Source organism: Hermetia illucens, chromosome 1 (assembly GCF_905115235.1).
Source record: "Hermetia illucens chromosome 1, iHerIll2.2.curated.20191125, whole genome shotgun sequence".
Taxonomy (NCBI): Eukaryota; Metazoa; Arthropoda; class Insecta; order Diptera; family Stratiomyidae; genus Hermetia; species Hermetia illucens.
In genome coordinates this window covers 137673595-137689613 of record NC_051849.1, presented here as the reverse complement: position 1 = coordinate 137689613, position 16019 = coordinate 137673595, and the positions used below count along the sequence as shown (strand labels likewise).

The 16019-nt window shown below is 43.5% G+C and overlaps 1 protein-coding gene across 1 annotated transcript; it reads right to left on the bottom strand.

The window, feature by feature from the left end:
* Window positions 1-4443: 4443 nt before the first annotated feature.
* LOC119646835 (calcium and integrin-binding protein 1-like) lies at window positions 4444-14826 on the bottom strand. Its single transcript, XM_038047452.1, has 5 exons — window positions 14644-14826; window positions 14517-14551; window positions 14211-14458; window positions 5422-5623; window positions 4444-4605 (listed from the first exon to the last, which is right to left on the bottom strand). The coding sequence occupies exons 1-5, from the start codon at window positions 14692-14694 to the stop codon at window positions 4584-4586; spliced, it is 558 nt and encodes a 185-aa protein (XP_037903380.1). The 5' UTR covers window positions 14695-14826; the 3' UTR covers window positions 4444-4583.
* Window positions 14827-16019: the final 1193 nt, after the last annotated feature.

Here is a 16019-nt window from a genome sequence, read left to right as displayed (position 1 = left end):
GCACTCGAAGTGTGCCTCGGCTAATCTGCTCGTCTTCCTCTTAGAGGAAGACATCGACATCGCATTAATACAGGAGCCCTGGGTCGGAAGCGACCGAACCATCAAAGGGCTCCAAAGCAAATATTTTAATTTATTCCACAGCACAGGAGACGCTGATCAGGCTAAACCTAGAGCATGTATTCTTGCGAGGAAGAGTCTGCACGCTTTTCTGTGCCCGGACCTGAGTTCCAGTGACCTAGTTGTGGTCAAGCTGGAGCAGGTGGGGGCAGAGAACGTGTATATTTCCTCGGCGTACATGGCTTACGACCGATCAGCTCCGCCACAAGAACTACAACATCTGACGAACACCATAACAGCAAAGAAAGCCAACCTGCTGATAGGCTGCGACGCAAATGCAAGGCATACGCTTTGGGGCAGCTCCGAAATCAACGAAAGAGGTGAGTCATTCTTTGATTTTATTATAACTTCAAATCTATCGGTGTGTAACAGGGGCAGTACACCAACCTTTCATTTCCCCTGCTCGGAGAACTGTGACGGTTGGGAGGAGGTCCTTGATATCACCCTAATAACCGACAACGGGATTCTTAGGGTGGAGGACTGGAGAGTGTCTGACCAGAGATCCTTCTCTGACCACAGTTGGATACTCTTCAGTCTAGATCTCGCCGCAGAGGTCTCCAAGCCCTTTAGAGACCCCAGGAGGATCGACTGGAGAAGGTTTGGTCAGGTAATTAAGAACAAACTCTCTGGTGCGCAAATTGGTAGGATTGGCACGACAGACGAACTGGAGTCAAAGGTCGGGGCTCTGGAGAAGGCTTTTGATACCGCCTTCAAAGTCTCGTGCCCTGCTAAGTACAGCAAAAAGACCCTGCCACCGTGGTGGAACGAAGATCTCTCTAGTCTCAGGAAGTTGACCAGAGAAATCTTCAACATCTGCTACAGGCAAAAATACTGGCAGCCATACAAGGACTGCCTAAAGAAGTACAAGTCGGCTATCAGGACCGCCAAGAGGCGGTCTTGGCTAGACTATTGTCAGAACATTGAAAGCACTAGTGAATCCGCGAGGCTCAATAAGATTCTGTCCAAGGAACATAAGAGTCCATCCTTCCTTAAAAAGTCAGAAGGCTCCTGGACGGAACCTTCTAGTGAAACCTTGGAGCTGCTGGTGCAAACGCACTTTCCCTCCAGCGAGGAGGACTGTGAATCAGAACCTCGCTTGGAGGGTTTGCGGCAACCCCAGCTGTGCGAGACTATCAAATCGGTAATTACCGGGGAAAGGATCGGTTGGGCTATAAACAGCTTCTCCGCATACAAATCTCCAGGCCCAGACGGCATAATGCCAGTCATGCTACAGAAGCAGCAGGAAAGGGTTGTGCCGTGGCTTGTTGAGATTTACCGGAGCTGCACCACTTTAGGATACGTACCGCAGTCCTGGAGGCGCGCACGGGTGGTTTTCATACCGAAAGCGGGCAGGCGCGGTCATGAGTCCGCGAAGGACTTTCGGCCAATCAGCCTGACCTCTTTCGTGCTGAAGACCCTAGAGCGCGTCCTGGACATTCACTTAAGGACGATTATGGGGAGAACGCCTTTCTCTAAGTCCTAGCATGCCTACCTCAAAGGAAAATCCACAGAAACCGCCCTCCACGAGGTAATTGGCACGGTTGAGCGGTCGCTGCAGTACAAGCAGTATACCCTTGCTGCCTTCTTGGATATAGAAGGAGCCTTCAACAACGTCAGTACCAACGCCATCAAGGAAGCCTTGACCGGTATTGGGTTGGAGGGGTATCTCACGCATTGGATTATATCCATGCTGAGTACCAGGATAATCCAATCCGATCTGGGAGGCAACCACTTGACCAGAGCTGTGAACAGAGGCACGCCCCAGGGTGGTGCTATCTCACCGGTGCTCTGGTTAATAGTAATGGACAAAATTTTACGTACATTAGACAGCAGCGGGGTGAAGGTGGTGGCGTATGCCGATGACTTGGTGATACTAGTATCTGGGATGTTTCTGTCCATTATGAGCGACATCATGGAAGGAGCGTTGCGAAAGGTGTGCCTGTGGGCCGCAAGGTGCGGACTCAGCATAAACCCAACCAAAACGCAACTGATGCTATTCACCACCAAGACAAGGATACCTGAATTCCATCTACCACGGCTGAATGAACAAAGACTGGTTCTTTCCTCTAATGTGAAGTATCTGGGTGTAATCCTGGATCCTAAGCTAAATTAGAGGTTGAACATAGAACTGAGGGTTAAGAAGGCCTGTATAGCCTTCTATGCCTGTAAGAGAACCTTTGCCAAGAAATGGGGTCTCCGGCCGAGGATGGTTCTCTGGATGTACACCGCTGTAGTGCGTCCGATCCTGACGTACGGATCTATTGTATGGTGGCAGGCTTTGAAGAAGAAATACAATAGAACGAAGCTTAATAGGATTCAAAGAACCGCGTGTGCAGGTGCTACGGGGGCTCTGCAGTCTTGCCCGGCAGATGCTCTCAATGTACTCCTGCATCTCCTCCCCCTTGACCTCCACATCAAATATGTTGCAGCGTGCAGTGCCGTCAGACTACGTGAGTCCGGATGCTGGGCAGCGAAGTCCTACGGCCACAGCAACATTCTAGATGAAATACCTCGAGAAATCTGGACATCCCCCACGGACTATGTCATACGCAAGCTGAACTTCACGAGAAACTTTGCTGTGGACCTTCCAACCAGGGCAAAGTGGAAGACCGGCGGCGTGTTGCAAGACTATGACACGGTATTCTTTACGGACGGATCAAAGATGGCCTATGGAGTCAGCGCGGGGGTTTTCTCGAATACACACCGTGTATCCAAGTCGTATGGTCTCCCAGGTTTCACCATTGTATTCCAGGCGGAAGTACTGGCGATATTGGAAGTCTGTCGATGGCTGGAGCGGGATTCGAGCCCCAAGCGTAACATAGCCATTCTGACCGACAGCCAAGCGGCCATCAAGGCCTTGTACTCAACGACGACATCTTCCCGGTTGGTGGGGCAGTGCAGAGACACGCTCAACCATCTGGGCGGCACGCTCAAGATCACTCTCCTCTGGGTTACCGGGCATAGGAACATAGAAGGGAATGAGCGGGCTGACGGATTGGCCAGGCAAGGCTCTGCTCTTGGCAGTCCCTCGGGGAACACAGTCGGTGTTCCGCTGGCGGCTGTCGGGGGCCGAGTCTACTCGCACTACCTAGCAGCCGCGGGCCTGAGATGGCGAAGGCTTACAAGGTGAGCCAAATCAAGGAGAATTTGGCCCGCTAATAACATAGCCCGATCACGAGAGCTCCTGTGCCAGACGCGCGCAAATGCATTCAAGATTACGGCGGTCTGCACGGGGCACTGGCCTATAGGGGACCATGCCGCTAGGCTCGGCTTACCCTACAACTCGCATTGCCGAAGCTGCGGAGAAGGAAGGGAAACCCTCATGCACTTTCTCTGCGATTGCCCGGCTCTGGCTCGAGTCAGGCTGCGGACACTGGGTAAACCATCCTTTGGGGACCTCAGTGAGATTTCTAGTTACAGGGTCGGAGAGCTGCTTTCCTTCGTGAATGCTACGGGCTGGCTCTGAAGATCCGAGCCAGCTGGACTCCGCTTCCCTGTCCCTATAACAAGTCACGGTCTTAGGAGTTTGTGGCATCAAAATGGCGCACCAAAGCGCTAATTGGGCTCCTCGGAGCGGCCACTGATACCTACCTACCTACCCTTAAGATTCTTGTAAAACCACACTGATCCCAAAAAGGCTCCTTGTGGCAACCTTGTAACGGGCAAAATGATCCAAGAACTGCCAGGATCTGCGATCACTTAACTGACATACATATTTAACAGTGTCTTACGCCTTGGTTACTTTCCGTAATGCTGAAAATTGTCGGAAGTAATGCTGACCCCAAAGGAAGGTAAAGATCCTACACTTATCACGTCCTATAGACCGATAAGCCTGCTTCCTTCACTGCTGCAATATAGCTCACAGATTCCTTCGTAGTGCAGGCTATGAAAGTCGCGTTTTTAGAACTACTCTAATGATTGTTAACTGTCTGAGAACATAGTCGTACGAGGGAGCATTTCTTGTTCTACTACCAAAAAGACTAAATTTTCCTTAAGAGCCGATTTTTTTTATTTATCATATATGTATATCGATATTTTGAAAATCCGTTGCCTTTTCCTCTGTGAATTTTAGTGAAAATATCGAAACAACTTTTTTTCGGTATTAACGGAAAATTTAGTCTTTCTAAGTATTTTTGTGTTTCTTAGATCTTTAGGCGTGTAACAAAATTTGTCGTCATCCAATTTAGAGGGTTACTTTAGCAACCGGACAGAAGCTAAGCTGCAAATGGTTTTGACATGGGTTTCCTTCTTGGTCCGTCAATTCATTACTTACTCTATGTTAACGTACAAATTGAGTTCTTTTACAACTAAAGTTAACAATTCACGTGTTATTTTCAAAATGATTTTATTGAAACAAAACAAAAGAAATCACAAGTTTGTTATATTCTGTGTATCTACAGCTAAGAAGTGCAAAAAGCATGGTAAAAGAGAATCATTTTATTCGAAATCGGAAGAGTCCTTTCCCTTTACAGTCTTATACGAAACGAGCTGAAAGGAAGTTCGCAACATTTATTAGATTTTATTATTTTTATGTGATTAAGGGGACGGAACGGGTTCAATTTTCGTTGAAAATGCATCTGAAAATATGTAGTGAGAAGATGAAAATCATATTTGATCTTAAAAATGAGTAGCCAGTGTTACTAGTGCGGCGGATCAAAGCCGCATTTTGAGTCTCTTACTTCTTGTGCTTTTCTCTTCAAGTCGTATGCTTCATTTATGTATGTTACAAATCCTCGTTTTGTTAGCATGTTGTATAAGTGAATGGGAACACATTGGAAACTGGTTTTACCGGTTAAGATTCGGTTTTTGTATGAAAAGTCACTACTGGCAATACTGTAATAAATTTTTTAAACTCGTTTTTCTCTAGGCGTGAGAAATTAAAAAAAAAACCACTTGACCATTCGTTTTGAAATTTTAGTATGTCATTGTACACATTCAAAGTAATAGAATGAACCTCGGAGACGGAGATAGGTGCTATATATTTTTTGTTTGACGTTAGGTTTTTTGGACCCAAAAACCGCAAAATTTCAAAAATCGACGCCATTTTATTATTTTTTGGTTGTAGTTCATTCTATAGAGAGCTTAATGCTGATTAAACCCCGTTTTTGATTTTGTTTTTTTTTCAGAGTAACCCCGTCAATATTTGATTTTTTTTAGCAAACAAAAAGCCGCCTAGAAAATTTCATAAATAATTTTTTTTAACATTAACATCTGTCTTTTTTCCCAGAAAACAACCGAGTGGAAAAAGGAAAAAAAAAATTTGAACCCATCATGTCCCCTTAAATAAAGGTGAGAAGCACGTACTTATTAAAATCGGAGGATTTATCAATGATGTGTTCGAATTCTGGAAACGACAAAGCACCATCATCATCTAGATCAGCTTCGGCCAGTATATTTTGGATTAACTGCTTAATATCATTGTCGCTCACACAATTGTCGGGACCCACTAAACGTTCGATAACTTGCTTCAGGTCGTTTATACCCAACATATCATCACCATCGAAATCTGTAAATATAAACCGAACGGTTAGAAAATTATATAGTAGCCTCTCAGAATAGCGAACAAAATAAAGCAGAGCCTGTTCGGTATTTCAAACTTGTTCGTCATTTCGAAACTTTATTTCGAGAGAATTGTTGCAAAATGTCCATAATAAAAACAAAATATGAAATATGAAAGTTATATTATTTTTACATAATAAAATGTGTACTATTTGTGGAAAGAAGATATAATTTCCCTTCGGAAAACAAGTTTTCGTTTTTGGAAAATTGCATTTTTTTGCCATAGTTTCTTAGAGCTATAACTTCATTACTTTGTGTGGGCTTTAACTATGCGTTTCATTCGATAATATTTGGCAGTCAGTTTTCGATTTGCGCAAAAGCATTACTTTAATATCACCTCTTTTCGTTCGCATTTCGCTCGCAGGAGAATGGCCCTGGGCGATATAAACGTCCCTTATAGACGTTTCGGGTGGGATCTTCCTCATCCATATGGATTAAGTGACCCACCCACCGTAACCTATTGAGCCGGATTTTATCCACAACCTTACGGTCATGGTATCGTCAAAAATTCTTCGGAGGATTCTTCTCTCGAACGCGGCCAAGAGTTCGCAATTTTTCTTACTAAGGATCCCGGTTTCCGAGGAATCATAGTCTTGTACAGTAAGAACTTTGACCCTATGGTGAGACGATTCAAGCGAAACCGTTTTTGCAAGCTGAAATAGGCTCTGTTGCGTGGATTTCATGGTCGTAGCTGTTATCGGTTGTGATTTTCGACCCTAGATAGGAGAAATTATCAACGATCTCAAAGTTGTAGTCTCTTATCTTTATTCTTCCCGTTTGACTAGTGCAATTTGATGTTGTTTGGTTGGTTTTGGTTTTCGGTGCTCACGTTTCCACCATATGTTTTGTCTTGCCTTCATGATGTACAGCCCAAGATTCTACGTTTCGGGTGGTTCTTCCCATGATGTGAAAATCGTTAACATAGGTCAGCAGTTGGGTGGACTTAAAGAGGATCGAACCCCTCACATTTACCTCAGCATCACGGATCACTTTCTCCAGGGCCAGGTTAAAGAGGACGTATGATACGGCCTCCCATTGTCGTAGACCGTTGTTGATATCGAATAGTTTTGAGAGTGATCCTGCTGTTTTTATAGGGCCTCCCACATTGGTCAGGGTCAGTCTAGTCAGTCTTATCAATTTATACCGATACCGAATTCTTTCATGGCCGTGTACCGTTTTACCCTGGCTATGCTATCATAGGCGGCTTTAAAATCGATGACTAGATGATACGCCTGATGTCCATATTGCAACAATTTTTCTATCGCTTGCCGCAGAAAGAAAACCTGATCTGTTGCTGATTTGCCTCGAGTGAAACCTCTATTCGGCCTAGCAAGATAGCGGAGAATATCTTATAGATGGTACTCAGCAACATGATACCTCTATAATTGCTGCACTACGTGATATCCCCCTTTTTATGTATGGGGCAGATAATGCCCCGTTCTTTTACAACTAAAGTTAACAATTCATATGTTATTTTCAAAATGATTTTATTGAAACAAAACAAAAGAAATCACAAGTTTGTTGCTAGTCGTTGCTAGTCGTCAGGCATTGGCTCGCTGTCCCATACTTTGAGCATCAATTGATGAACCATTTGGTGTAATTGGCCGCCTCCGTAGTTAAGCAATTCAGCTGTAATTCCATCGGCTCCTGGCGACTTATGGTTTTTAAGCCGATGAATTGCACGGACTGTTTCTTCTATACTTGGTGGTGACAGTATTTGTCCGTGGTCTTCAGTTGGCGGGACCTCCAACCCCCCAATATTTTGATTGTTGAGCAGATCATCAAAATACTCAACCCATCGCTCCAATATGCCCATTCTGTCGGAAATCAGGTTTTCCTCTTTGTCTCGGCAGGATGAGCACCGAAGTGTATAAGGGTTCATCCTACTCACTTTTTTGTAAACTTTGCGCGCCTGGTGCGGTTGCTTCTTGTACTTTTCTAGTTCACAGACTTGTTGGTTCTAGCAGGCTTCCTTTTTCCGTCTGTGAAGTCGCTTCTCCGCTCGACGGAGTTCGTGATGAGTCTCTGCGCGGGTCCGCGTTCTTTGAGAATGCAACATTACTCGGTATGCGGCATTCTTCCGTTCCGTTGCTAGCTTACATTCATCGTCAAACCAACCGTTCCGACTTTTCTTGCGGCTGGGGCCAAGTATTTTTGTGATGCTTCATCTTCAGGATCTCTGTTGACTGCGGTTATTGCGGCATCCATTTCGCTCTTATAGGTGTTGTGGAGGGCTGTGTTGTGAATAGCTTTAGTATTCATTCTCACCTGATTGTCAGATGTAATTCGAGCTCGGAGCAATCTGTTCAGTCGTTTCCGAGTAAATCGGGTGTGACAGACAGATGGACAGACAGACATTGAATCGATTTTAACAAGGTTTTGTTGCACCCAAGACCTTCAAAATGAAAATATAAAGGATCTCATTGGAACTTGTTTTACCTTATTCCATTCATGTCTCGATGCCTGATGATAATCCGCGAAATTTGTATTAATTAACTGCGGAGTCTGCGGCACTCCTTAGTTGCATTTGATGCGGAATTGGAAGTTTTCTGCTTTTTCCGATTGTTTTCATTTACTTACTTCGCACCTTTTCTTCTCCTTGTTTTACAAAAGTTTACTGATGTGTATTAAAGGCATAATTGCAAACTCTTCGGCCATATAAACGACCAGAAACAACTAAAATTTTCTTATAGTTCCTATCAGTTCTGAACGGTTCAAAAAAGGAGAATTTGAACCAAATGAATGCTATAGGTGATATAATTAACGACAAATGTCCACTCAAATCTTTTTATATAAGCGAAATTTAAAACCTTTGATACCAAGTAAGTATAGTATAGTATAGTATAGTAAGTATTCCACTCTCATCACTTTTCTATCTATTTATTATTTGCTGGCATATTTAAAAACGACGATACAAATAACATATCCGACGAAATCCCTTATAAAGTCGTCCAAACACCGCGTTTCGTGAAAGGTACCAGTCATATTCCAACTTCTTAATGGCATCCCCAAAATAGACAGTTTTTCGACAAATAATGTAGAGTAGTATTCTAAACCGGTCTTCACTCCCATCCCAATATATTCCACTATCTTAGCAAAGTGGATCAAGTCACTTTTCAACCCTAATCCTCACTCTAGTTTTCATCCTTTGCATCCACTCTTTTTCATTCCATGCAGCTGTTAACATAAGATAATGGTAACGATTGATGTTTTTCGAATCTTCGTCGAATCCTCCTTTTTAAATATGATGTTTAATATTGATGAATAACATTTTCCCAAATCAAATATTATTTGGTGCTCAGAGCTCGAATTACGACACCACCTACAATTCCCTCTGACAATCAGGTGAGAGTGAATACTGAAGCCATCCACAACACAGCCCTCCGCAACACCTATAAGAGGGAAATGGATGCCTCAATAACTGTAGTCAACGGAGGTCCTGGAGATGAAGCATCAACAAATGATCTTCACAACCACCTGAAGAACATTATCATTGATACGGCCACAAAGATACTTGGCCCCAGCCGCAAAAAAAGTCGGAACGGTTGGTTTGACGATGAATGTAAGCTAGCAACGGAACGGAAGAATGCCGCATACCGAGTAATGTTGCATTCTCAAAGAACGCGGACCCGCGCAGAGACTTATCACGAACTCCGTCGAGCGGAGAAGCGACTTCACAGACGGAAAAAGGAAGCCTGGGAGAACCAACAAGTCTGTGAACTAGAAAAGTACAGGGAGCAACTGCATCAGACGCGGAAGTTTTACCAACGAGTCAGCAGGATGAAGTCTTATACACCACGATGCTCATCCTGCCGAGACAAAGAGGGAAATCTGATTTCCGACAGAATGGGCATATTGGAGCGATGAGCGTTGAGTACTTTGATGAGCTACTGAATAACCAGAACATTGGCGAGTTGGAGGTCCCGTCAACTGAAGACAACGGACAAATACTGCCACCACCAAGTATAGGAGAAACAGTCCGTGCAATTCATCGGCTTAAGGATCATAAGTCGCCAGAAGCCTGTGGAATTACGGCCGAATTGGTTAAATATGGAGGCGAACAGTTACACCAAATGGTTCATCAACTTGTGCTCAAGGTATGGGACAGCGAATCAATGCCTGGCGATTGGCAACGAGGCATTATCTGTCTCATACATAAAAAGGGAGATATCACACAGTGCAGCAATTATAGAGGTATCACGTTGCTGAGTACCATCTATAAGATATTTTCCTCTATCTTGCTAGGCCGGATAGCCCTATACGTTCAGTACATCATTGCCCCATACCAAAGAGGCTTCACTCCAGGCAAATCAGCAACAGATCAGATTTTCTCCCTGCGGCAAGCGATGGAAAAGCTGTTGGAATATGGACAACAGTTGCACCATCTATTCATTGACTTTAAAGCCGCCTATGATAGCATAGCCATGGTAAAACTGTACACGGCCATGAGAGAATTCGGTATCCCGACGAATTTGATTAGACTGACTAGGCTGACCCTGACCAATGTGCGAGGCTAGATAAAAGCAGCAGGATCACTCTCAAGACCATTCGACATCAACAACGTTCTACGACAAGAGGATGTCCTATCATGTTTCCTCTTTAACCTGGCCCTCGAGAAAGTGATGCGTGATGCTGAGGTAAATGCAAGAGGTACAATCCTCTTTGAGCCCACCCAACTACTGGCCTATGCTGACGATATTGACATTATGGGAAGAACCACCCGAGACGTAGAAACTGCCTTCATCCAGATCGAGCAGGCGGAGATTGGCGCGAGATCTTGGGCTGCACATCAATGAAGGCAAGACAAAGTATATGGTGGCAACGTCAGCACCGAAAACCAACCAACCAACAACATCAAACCGCACTGGTCAAACAGGAAGAATAAGGATAGGAGAATACAACTTTGATACCGTTGACAATTTCTCCTATCTAGGGTCGAAAATCACAACCGATAACAGCTACGATGATGAAATCCGCGCACGGTTGTTGTCAGCCAACAGAGCCTATTTCAGTTTACAAAAACTGTTCCGCTCGAAACGTCTCACCACAGGGTCAAAGCTCTTACTGTACAAGACAATGATCTTGCCAGTCCTCATGTATTCCTCGGAGACTTGGGTTCTTAGCAAGAAGAATTGCGAACTCTTGGCCGCGTTCGAGAGAAGAATCCTCCGAAGAATTTTTGCCCCCTACAGGAGGATGGACGATTTCGTAGGATACATAACGACGAAATCTATGAGCGATACCATGACCGTCTGGTTGTGGATAAAATCCGGCTCAATAGGTTACGGTGGGCGAGTCACTTAATCCGTATGGATAAGGATGATCTCACCCGGAAAGTTTATGAAGACAATATCTATGGTAGAAAAAGAAGACGAGGCAGACCCCACCTAAGATGGAGCGATGGCGTAGGTCAGGACGCCAGACAGCTTTTAGGGATATCGAATTGGTGGACCTCGATGCAAAACCGGGATGTCTGGAGTTCCTTATTAAGGCAGGTCTAGACCGGATACCGGTTGTTGCGCCGTTGATGATGATGAAATATTATTTGAACCTATAATCAGAATTCCCTACATATAGGAGAATGCTTGGTAATTGATATCTGGAGATTAGATAATTTGAATCGTCCACTATATTAGGGGCACATAAATTTGCGCGTTTCAATAAAAGATTGTTTCGATATGAATATGATCGATATGATACTATAGCATTACGTTTTGAAAAAATCCCTTCAAATTCAGTAAATTTCGATGCGATTCTTGAAGTCGTTCTCATTTCTAGTCACTTCTTTCTCTACTTTCTCATTGCACGAACTGAATCCGCTGAATAAGTTACGTGTAAATGTAAGTAAAACATATAATTCATCATTTTTTTGGTAAAAGGCAGTCTAAAATCAACGGGTTACTGTTGCCGCTAACCACAAGAGCTTCTTCTCTGCCATTCTAGGATAATTCTTAATGGTCATTTTTCAGAAGAGGATAATCTTGGTTGCCTCTGCACAATTTTTTAGAACCCCCTAGATTAAAAGGATACTCGATTATCTAAACTAAACTGATGAAAAGGCCTAACCCATAAAAAAAGACAAAAATGACAGGAAGAATCCAGGCCACATTTATGATGAAAAAATCGATTAAGCAAGGCAAAGCACTAATAGTTGATGAACATATTTTGAATCTTCGTTAACTGTATGTAGACTGTGATAGTTGAAAAAAATCGAGATAAATGCGTTGTCAATTCAGGCAATTCCTGAAAAAAAATTTAAGGTAATTGAAAGCTTTTGTCATTTATGAACGCTTTGTCGTGAATGACTCTTTTGTATTAAGTATTTGTACTCAATCACATTACTTCCGGATAACTGGCCTATGTGCTGACCAACTTCTTTGTGTGAAATATCATAGTATCATGCCAGCACGAAGAGTTAGGGCTTTTGAGTAACAGCGGTGATCACTTTCCATGATCCATCCTCTTATACAACATACTGAAAGAACATTAGCACAGAACAGCCTCAACTTGATCCAGATTTTAGACAAGGCAGTGAAAGCGGACCTAGCGATGTCAATGTGTCGGATGAGATCCAGTTCAATGCAACCGTCGAAAGAAACCATACTTCCTAAATATACAAATTGATCAAAGACTGAGAAAGAGTGCAATGATCCATCAGACTGAGAACATTGGTTTTCCAAATCCAGGCCATTTAGCGAATGACCCGGCGAGAAAGCAAACAGATGTCATGAGCGTTGCCGGGATGTTTGAGGAAAGATGCCATAGTCCATTGAATTCCTTCATGTCCTTGAGGTAAGGCAGCATTTAGAACGTCGCCGATAATAAGAAGAAATAATATTGATGACAAGATGCAGTCCTGGCGGACTTTGTTTTGGAACTCAAAATCATCTGAGATGTTACGGTGCAGCACGTGATATTTTGTGCCATCATATGTCGCGTTGTGCGTTGTGTGGAAGGTCGCGGTTCAAATCTCACTGGTGGTAGAGGAATCTGTCGGATACCACTCGACTCGACTGTGAATGAGTGTGTGAGTAAAATCACGATAATAATCACGGACGAGCGCAATACTGATAACATTGTCTTCTACAGTGTACTGTAGCTTACCGTTACAGCCATGAATGGAGTGTTCTAACCCATTTCAAAGACCTGATCCAATATGGATCGTTGCGCCAACGATATTATTATATGTCGCTTTGATAATAGCTGTTCGCTGTAATGCCCCTCCTCCGAAGAGCACGCTAGATACAATCTTTGTCCACACCATCGAAAGCTTTCTCGAAATCGATGAAGAGCAGGTGACGCGAAGATCCGTTTAATGCAAGAGCATCCAGAGTAGAAATTAGCTTGCACTCTATCGATCAAGCTTCCGACTTGTTGCTTGATGCGTTCATTAAAGCGGCAAGGAACAGGTAGATAGCCCTTCAATTCCGCACTCAAGGCGGGTGCGCTTCTTTGGAATTTTAACGATCATTCTCTTCTTCCGCTCTCTGGGAAAACTTTCGGATTAATAGGATTTACGTACGTAAGAAGTAGCAAATCTGCATAAATTATAGATGCATTTATCCCTGCGTCTGTTTCTCTTCTGCTTGGAAGAATAATCGGCGAGAAAGAACCTCATCGGATGTCATATGGTTAAGAATCGTGACGAAGTGTTGCTTCCTTCTGTTGCTTCATCAGCTGAAGAGCTCGTCATCGTCGATGAGGAGTCGACTGTTAACGTGCTTCACAGGACCATCGAAAGTTATGTCGTGATGCGTTATGCACTTTTGAAATCACTGTGCTCTGCGACATTTTCTGCTTCTCTGAACAGCGCAATAACAAATTCTCTTTTGTCACGGCGCACACTACCTTGAACTACCCGGGATTTCGCACGGAATACTCCACCTCTACTATGTACATCAGAAATCACCGTAGGTGCATATCACTGTGCAGCTGTAATGCTCCTAACCTGGACCGGAATCTTGCGGTCAGTATCCTGTCAGAAACCGGATCCCAGATTAAGAGAGCGCGTCGTGCGGTAGCCCCCAGCTTGTTTCGTTTAGGCGCAGAATGTCTAACTTATATCGTTGGAATGTTCGCTTGAGTTGGGGGAAGCGATGAGCTTGTGCACATTCCAGGCCAGTCCCATTCTGAGACGTTGTTGACTTTTCAGTAGAAGTAAAGCTTCGAAGTTTGTAGGTGACTCGCCCACACATTTCTATCACTCTTAATCGTCTTTTCTTCTTCTTCATAAGCTTCAACTCAGAAGACGGAAAGTACATGCATGAGGTTGAAATTTTTAATTTTTCAAGTCAAAATCTCTGTAAATCGATCATTTTTATGGCAAATGAGAATTCGATTTATGCTGTATGATAAAATTGGAAATATTTTAGTGGGGTTAATGCACTGCCGCGGAATGAATTATTATTAACGAGGTCCATCCTCATTTAATTTAACATAATCTGTGGAATGCAGATTGAAAATCGGGTGCCGAGAATCCACTTTAAGACCTGAAGGATCAGCGTAAGAATTGGGAAGCCAACGAAAGTACTCACCAAAAATCCTGAATGCATGTTCGGCCTTAACAGCCTTGGGACAGGCATCACTGAATACAGACATCATGTCAAGGAAGTCCTCAAATGTACAGTCGCCATCGTTGCTGGAGCTAAACACTTTACATATCCGATCGCCGAAAGGATTCACCCTCAACTCCGGATATTGCAAAATTTTATTCATTGACAATTTAGCATTTTTATTGTGTCCCACCTTCTCCGGTGCCAATTGTTTGAATTTTTTGTGTGCACTGCAACAGAGTCATATTTTTAGATAAATTTTTATCGCGTATGGCAAGAATAAATTACAATAATATTTCCTTTTTAGTGAAGAATGTTAGATCCTAGAAAAAGGAAAATAAAGTGTCAGGTGACTTTGTTTTGTTGAATTAGCGAAAACTAGAGCGGAAATAGCGAGCTCTTGCTATGTGTATACCTCGTAATCCTGCAACTCCTCTTCGCTGAATTGACTTTTTGTTTGGCCCATTATTATCTAGCACTTACTATAATGAGATTCTTCAATAACATCCGACTCCTCGCCCACTTCTAATTCATAACTGTATGGTGTTTGAAGTTTGGAAAAAGAAACTAACTTTTGACATTTCTCAAGGGAGGGTGAAGGGAATGTTCACTTAACATTTTCCAGCTCAAATACTGTCCTCTACCGAGGAGTCTTCAAAACAAGTTCCACGTATATACTTGGGTTCCGCCTTGGATGTGGGCCTTCTATACTGGAATGAATTTGTATGTGTCTTGGATAATCTTGGATTAAACGTCGTTTAGATGAAATCGCGTGTTATAGTGGTTTATGTTACCGCTCAAACCTTTTACATTATATGGAAAGCAATGGAGGCCTCTCATCGGTCGAAGACTTTAGCTGCGCTCGTTTGAAGTGTTTCGTTTGAGGTTTGTGCCTAAGCGCGACGTCAAATCAGCAGAGGCCAAATAGAATATTCCATTAAATGGCTTTTTTTCAGCTTTTGTCCCGTTCACAAGCGTGGTCGGCCTGTCGTGATCGGTTTCGCCATTTAGCTCTATCGAATGCCTGATCTGGGTGCAATCTCGAGGGTTTTAAACCCCCATCCAGCGTATCAAGCCACCGTTGTTTTCGCCTGCCTTTTGGTCGTTTACCATCGAGTTTGATGGCAAGTGAATTCTCGTTAGCACGAATTACGTGATAATACCATCGAAGACGCCTCTCTCGCATTTCTTCCATGTTCGGTGCAACCCCATATCGATCGCGGATATCCTCATTTCGGATGTGGTCAAAACGTGTCACGCCACTAGTCCAACGCAACATCTTCGTCTCCATTACGGCAAGACGCCGTTCATTGTGTTCTATAATCGGGCAACACTCAGAACCGTAGAGAGCGACACAACTGACGACATTGCCGTAAATTTTTTATTTGAGATGTTCGTTGATACGCCACTTCATCTAGGTTGTGTTATTGTGTGAAGCAATTTCATAGCGTAGTTCTCCATTGGTTGATAGCGTTGACCCGAGGTATTTCAATCGCTCAGTTCTGGGCAGGTCACTGCTTCTGACAGTGATTGTACCTGTTTCATTGGGACCGGTCGTCAAAAATTCAGTTTTATTCAGATTCAATCTGAGACCTTGTTACATGAGGCGATCATTCTATTTTTGGACAAAACAACAACATGAACACCAGCAGAAACAGGAAACGGTTTTGATACACCCGCCATACTTCGAACTTTACTTTTCGGATTGTGGTAAAGCAATTGAACCCAGTGCACGAGTTCTTCTGGCACTAAGTGTTGTCGTAGGGCATACCAGATGTGTTCGTGTGGTAC

Bases quoted from the DNA above. Each gene is read 5' to 3' on its own strand.
- LOC119646835 (XM_038047452.1), bottom strand. From the start codon at position 14,694: ATGGGCCAAACAAAAAGTCAATTCAGCGAAGAGGAGTTGCAGGATTAC. The intron at 5,624-14,210 runs GTGAGTACTTTC...TTATATTTACAG, and splicing joins ACATGCATTCAGGATTTTTG to ATTTCGATGGTGATGATATG. The intron at 4,606-5,421 runs GTACGTGCTTCT...ACTTCCTTTCAG, and splicing joins AAATCCTCCGATTTTAATAA to CTCGTTTCGTATAAGACTGT.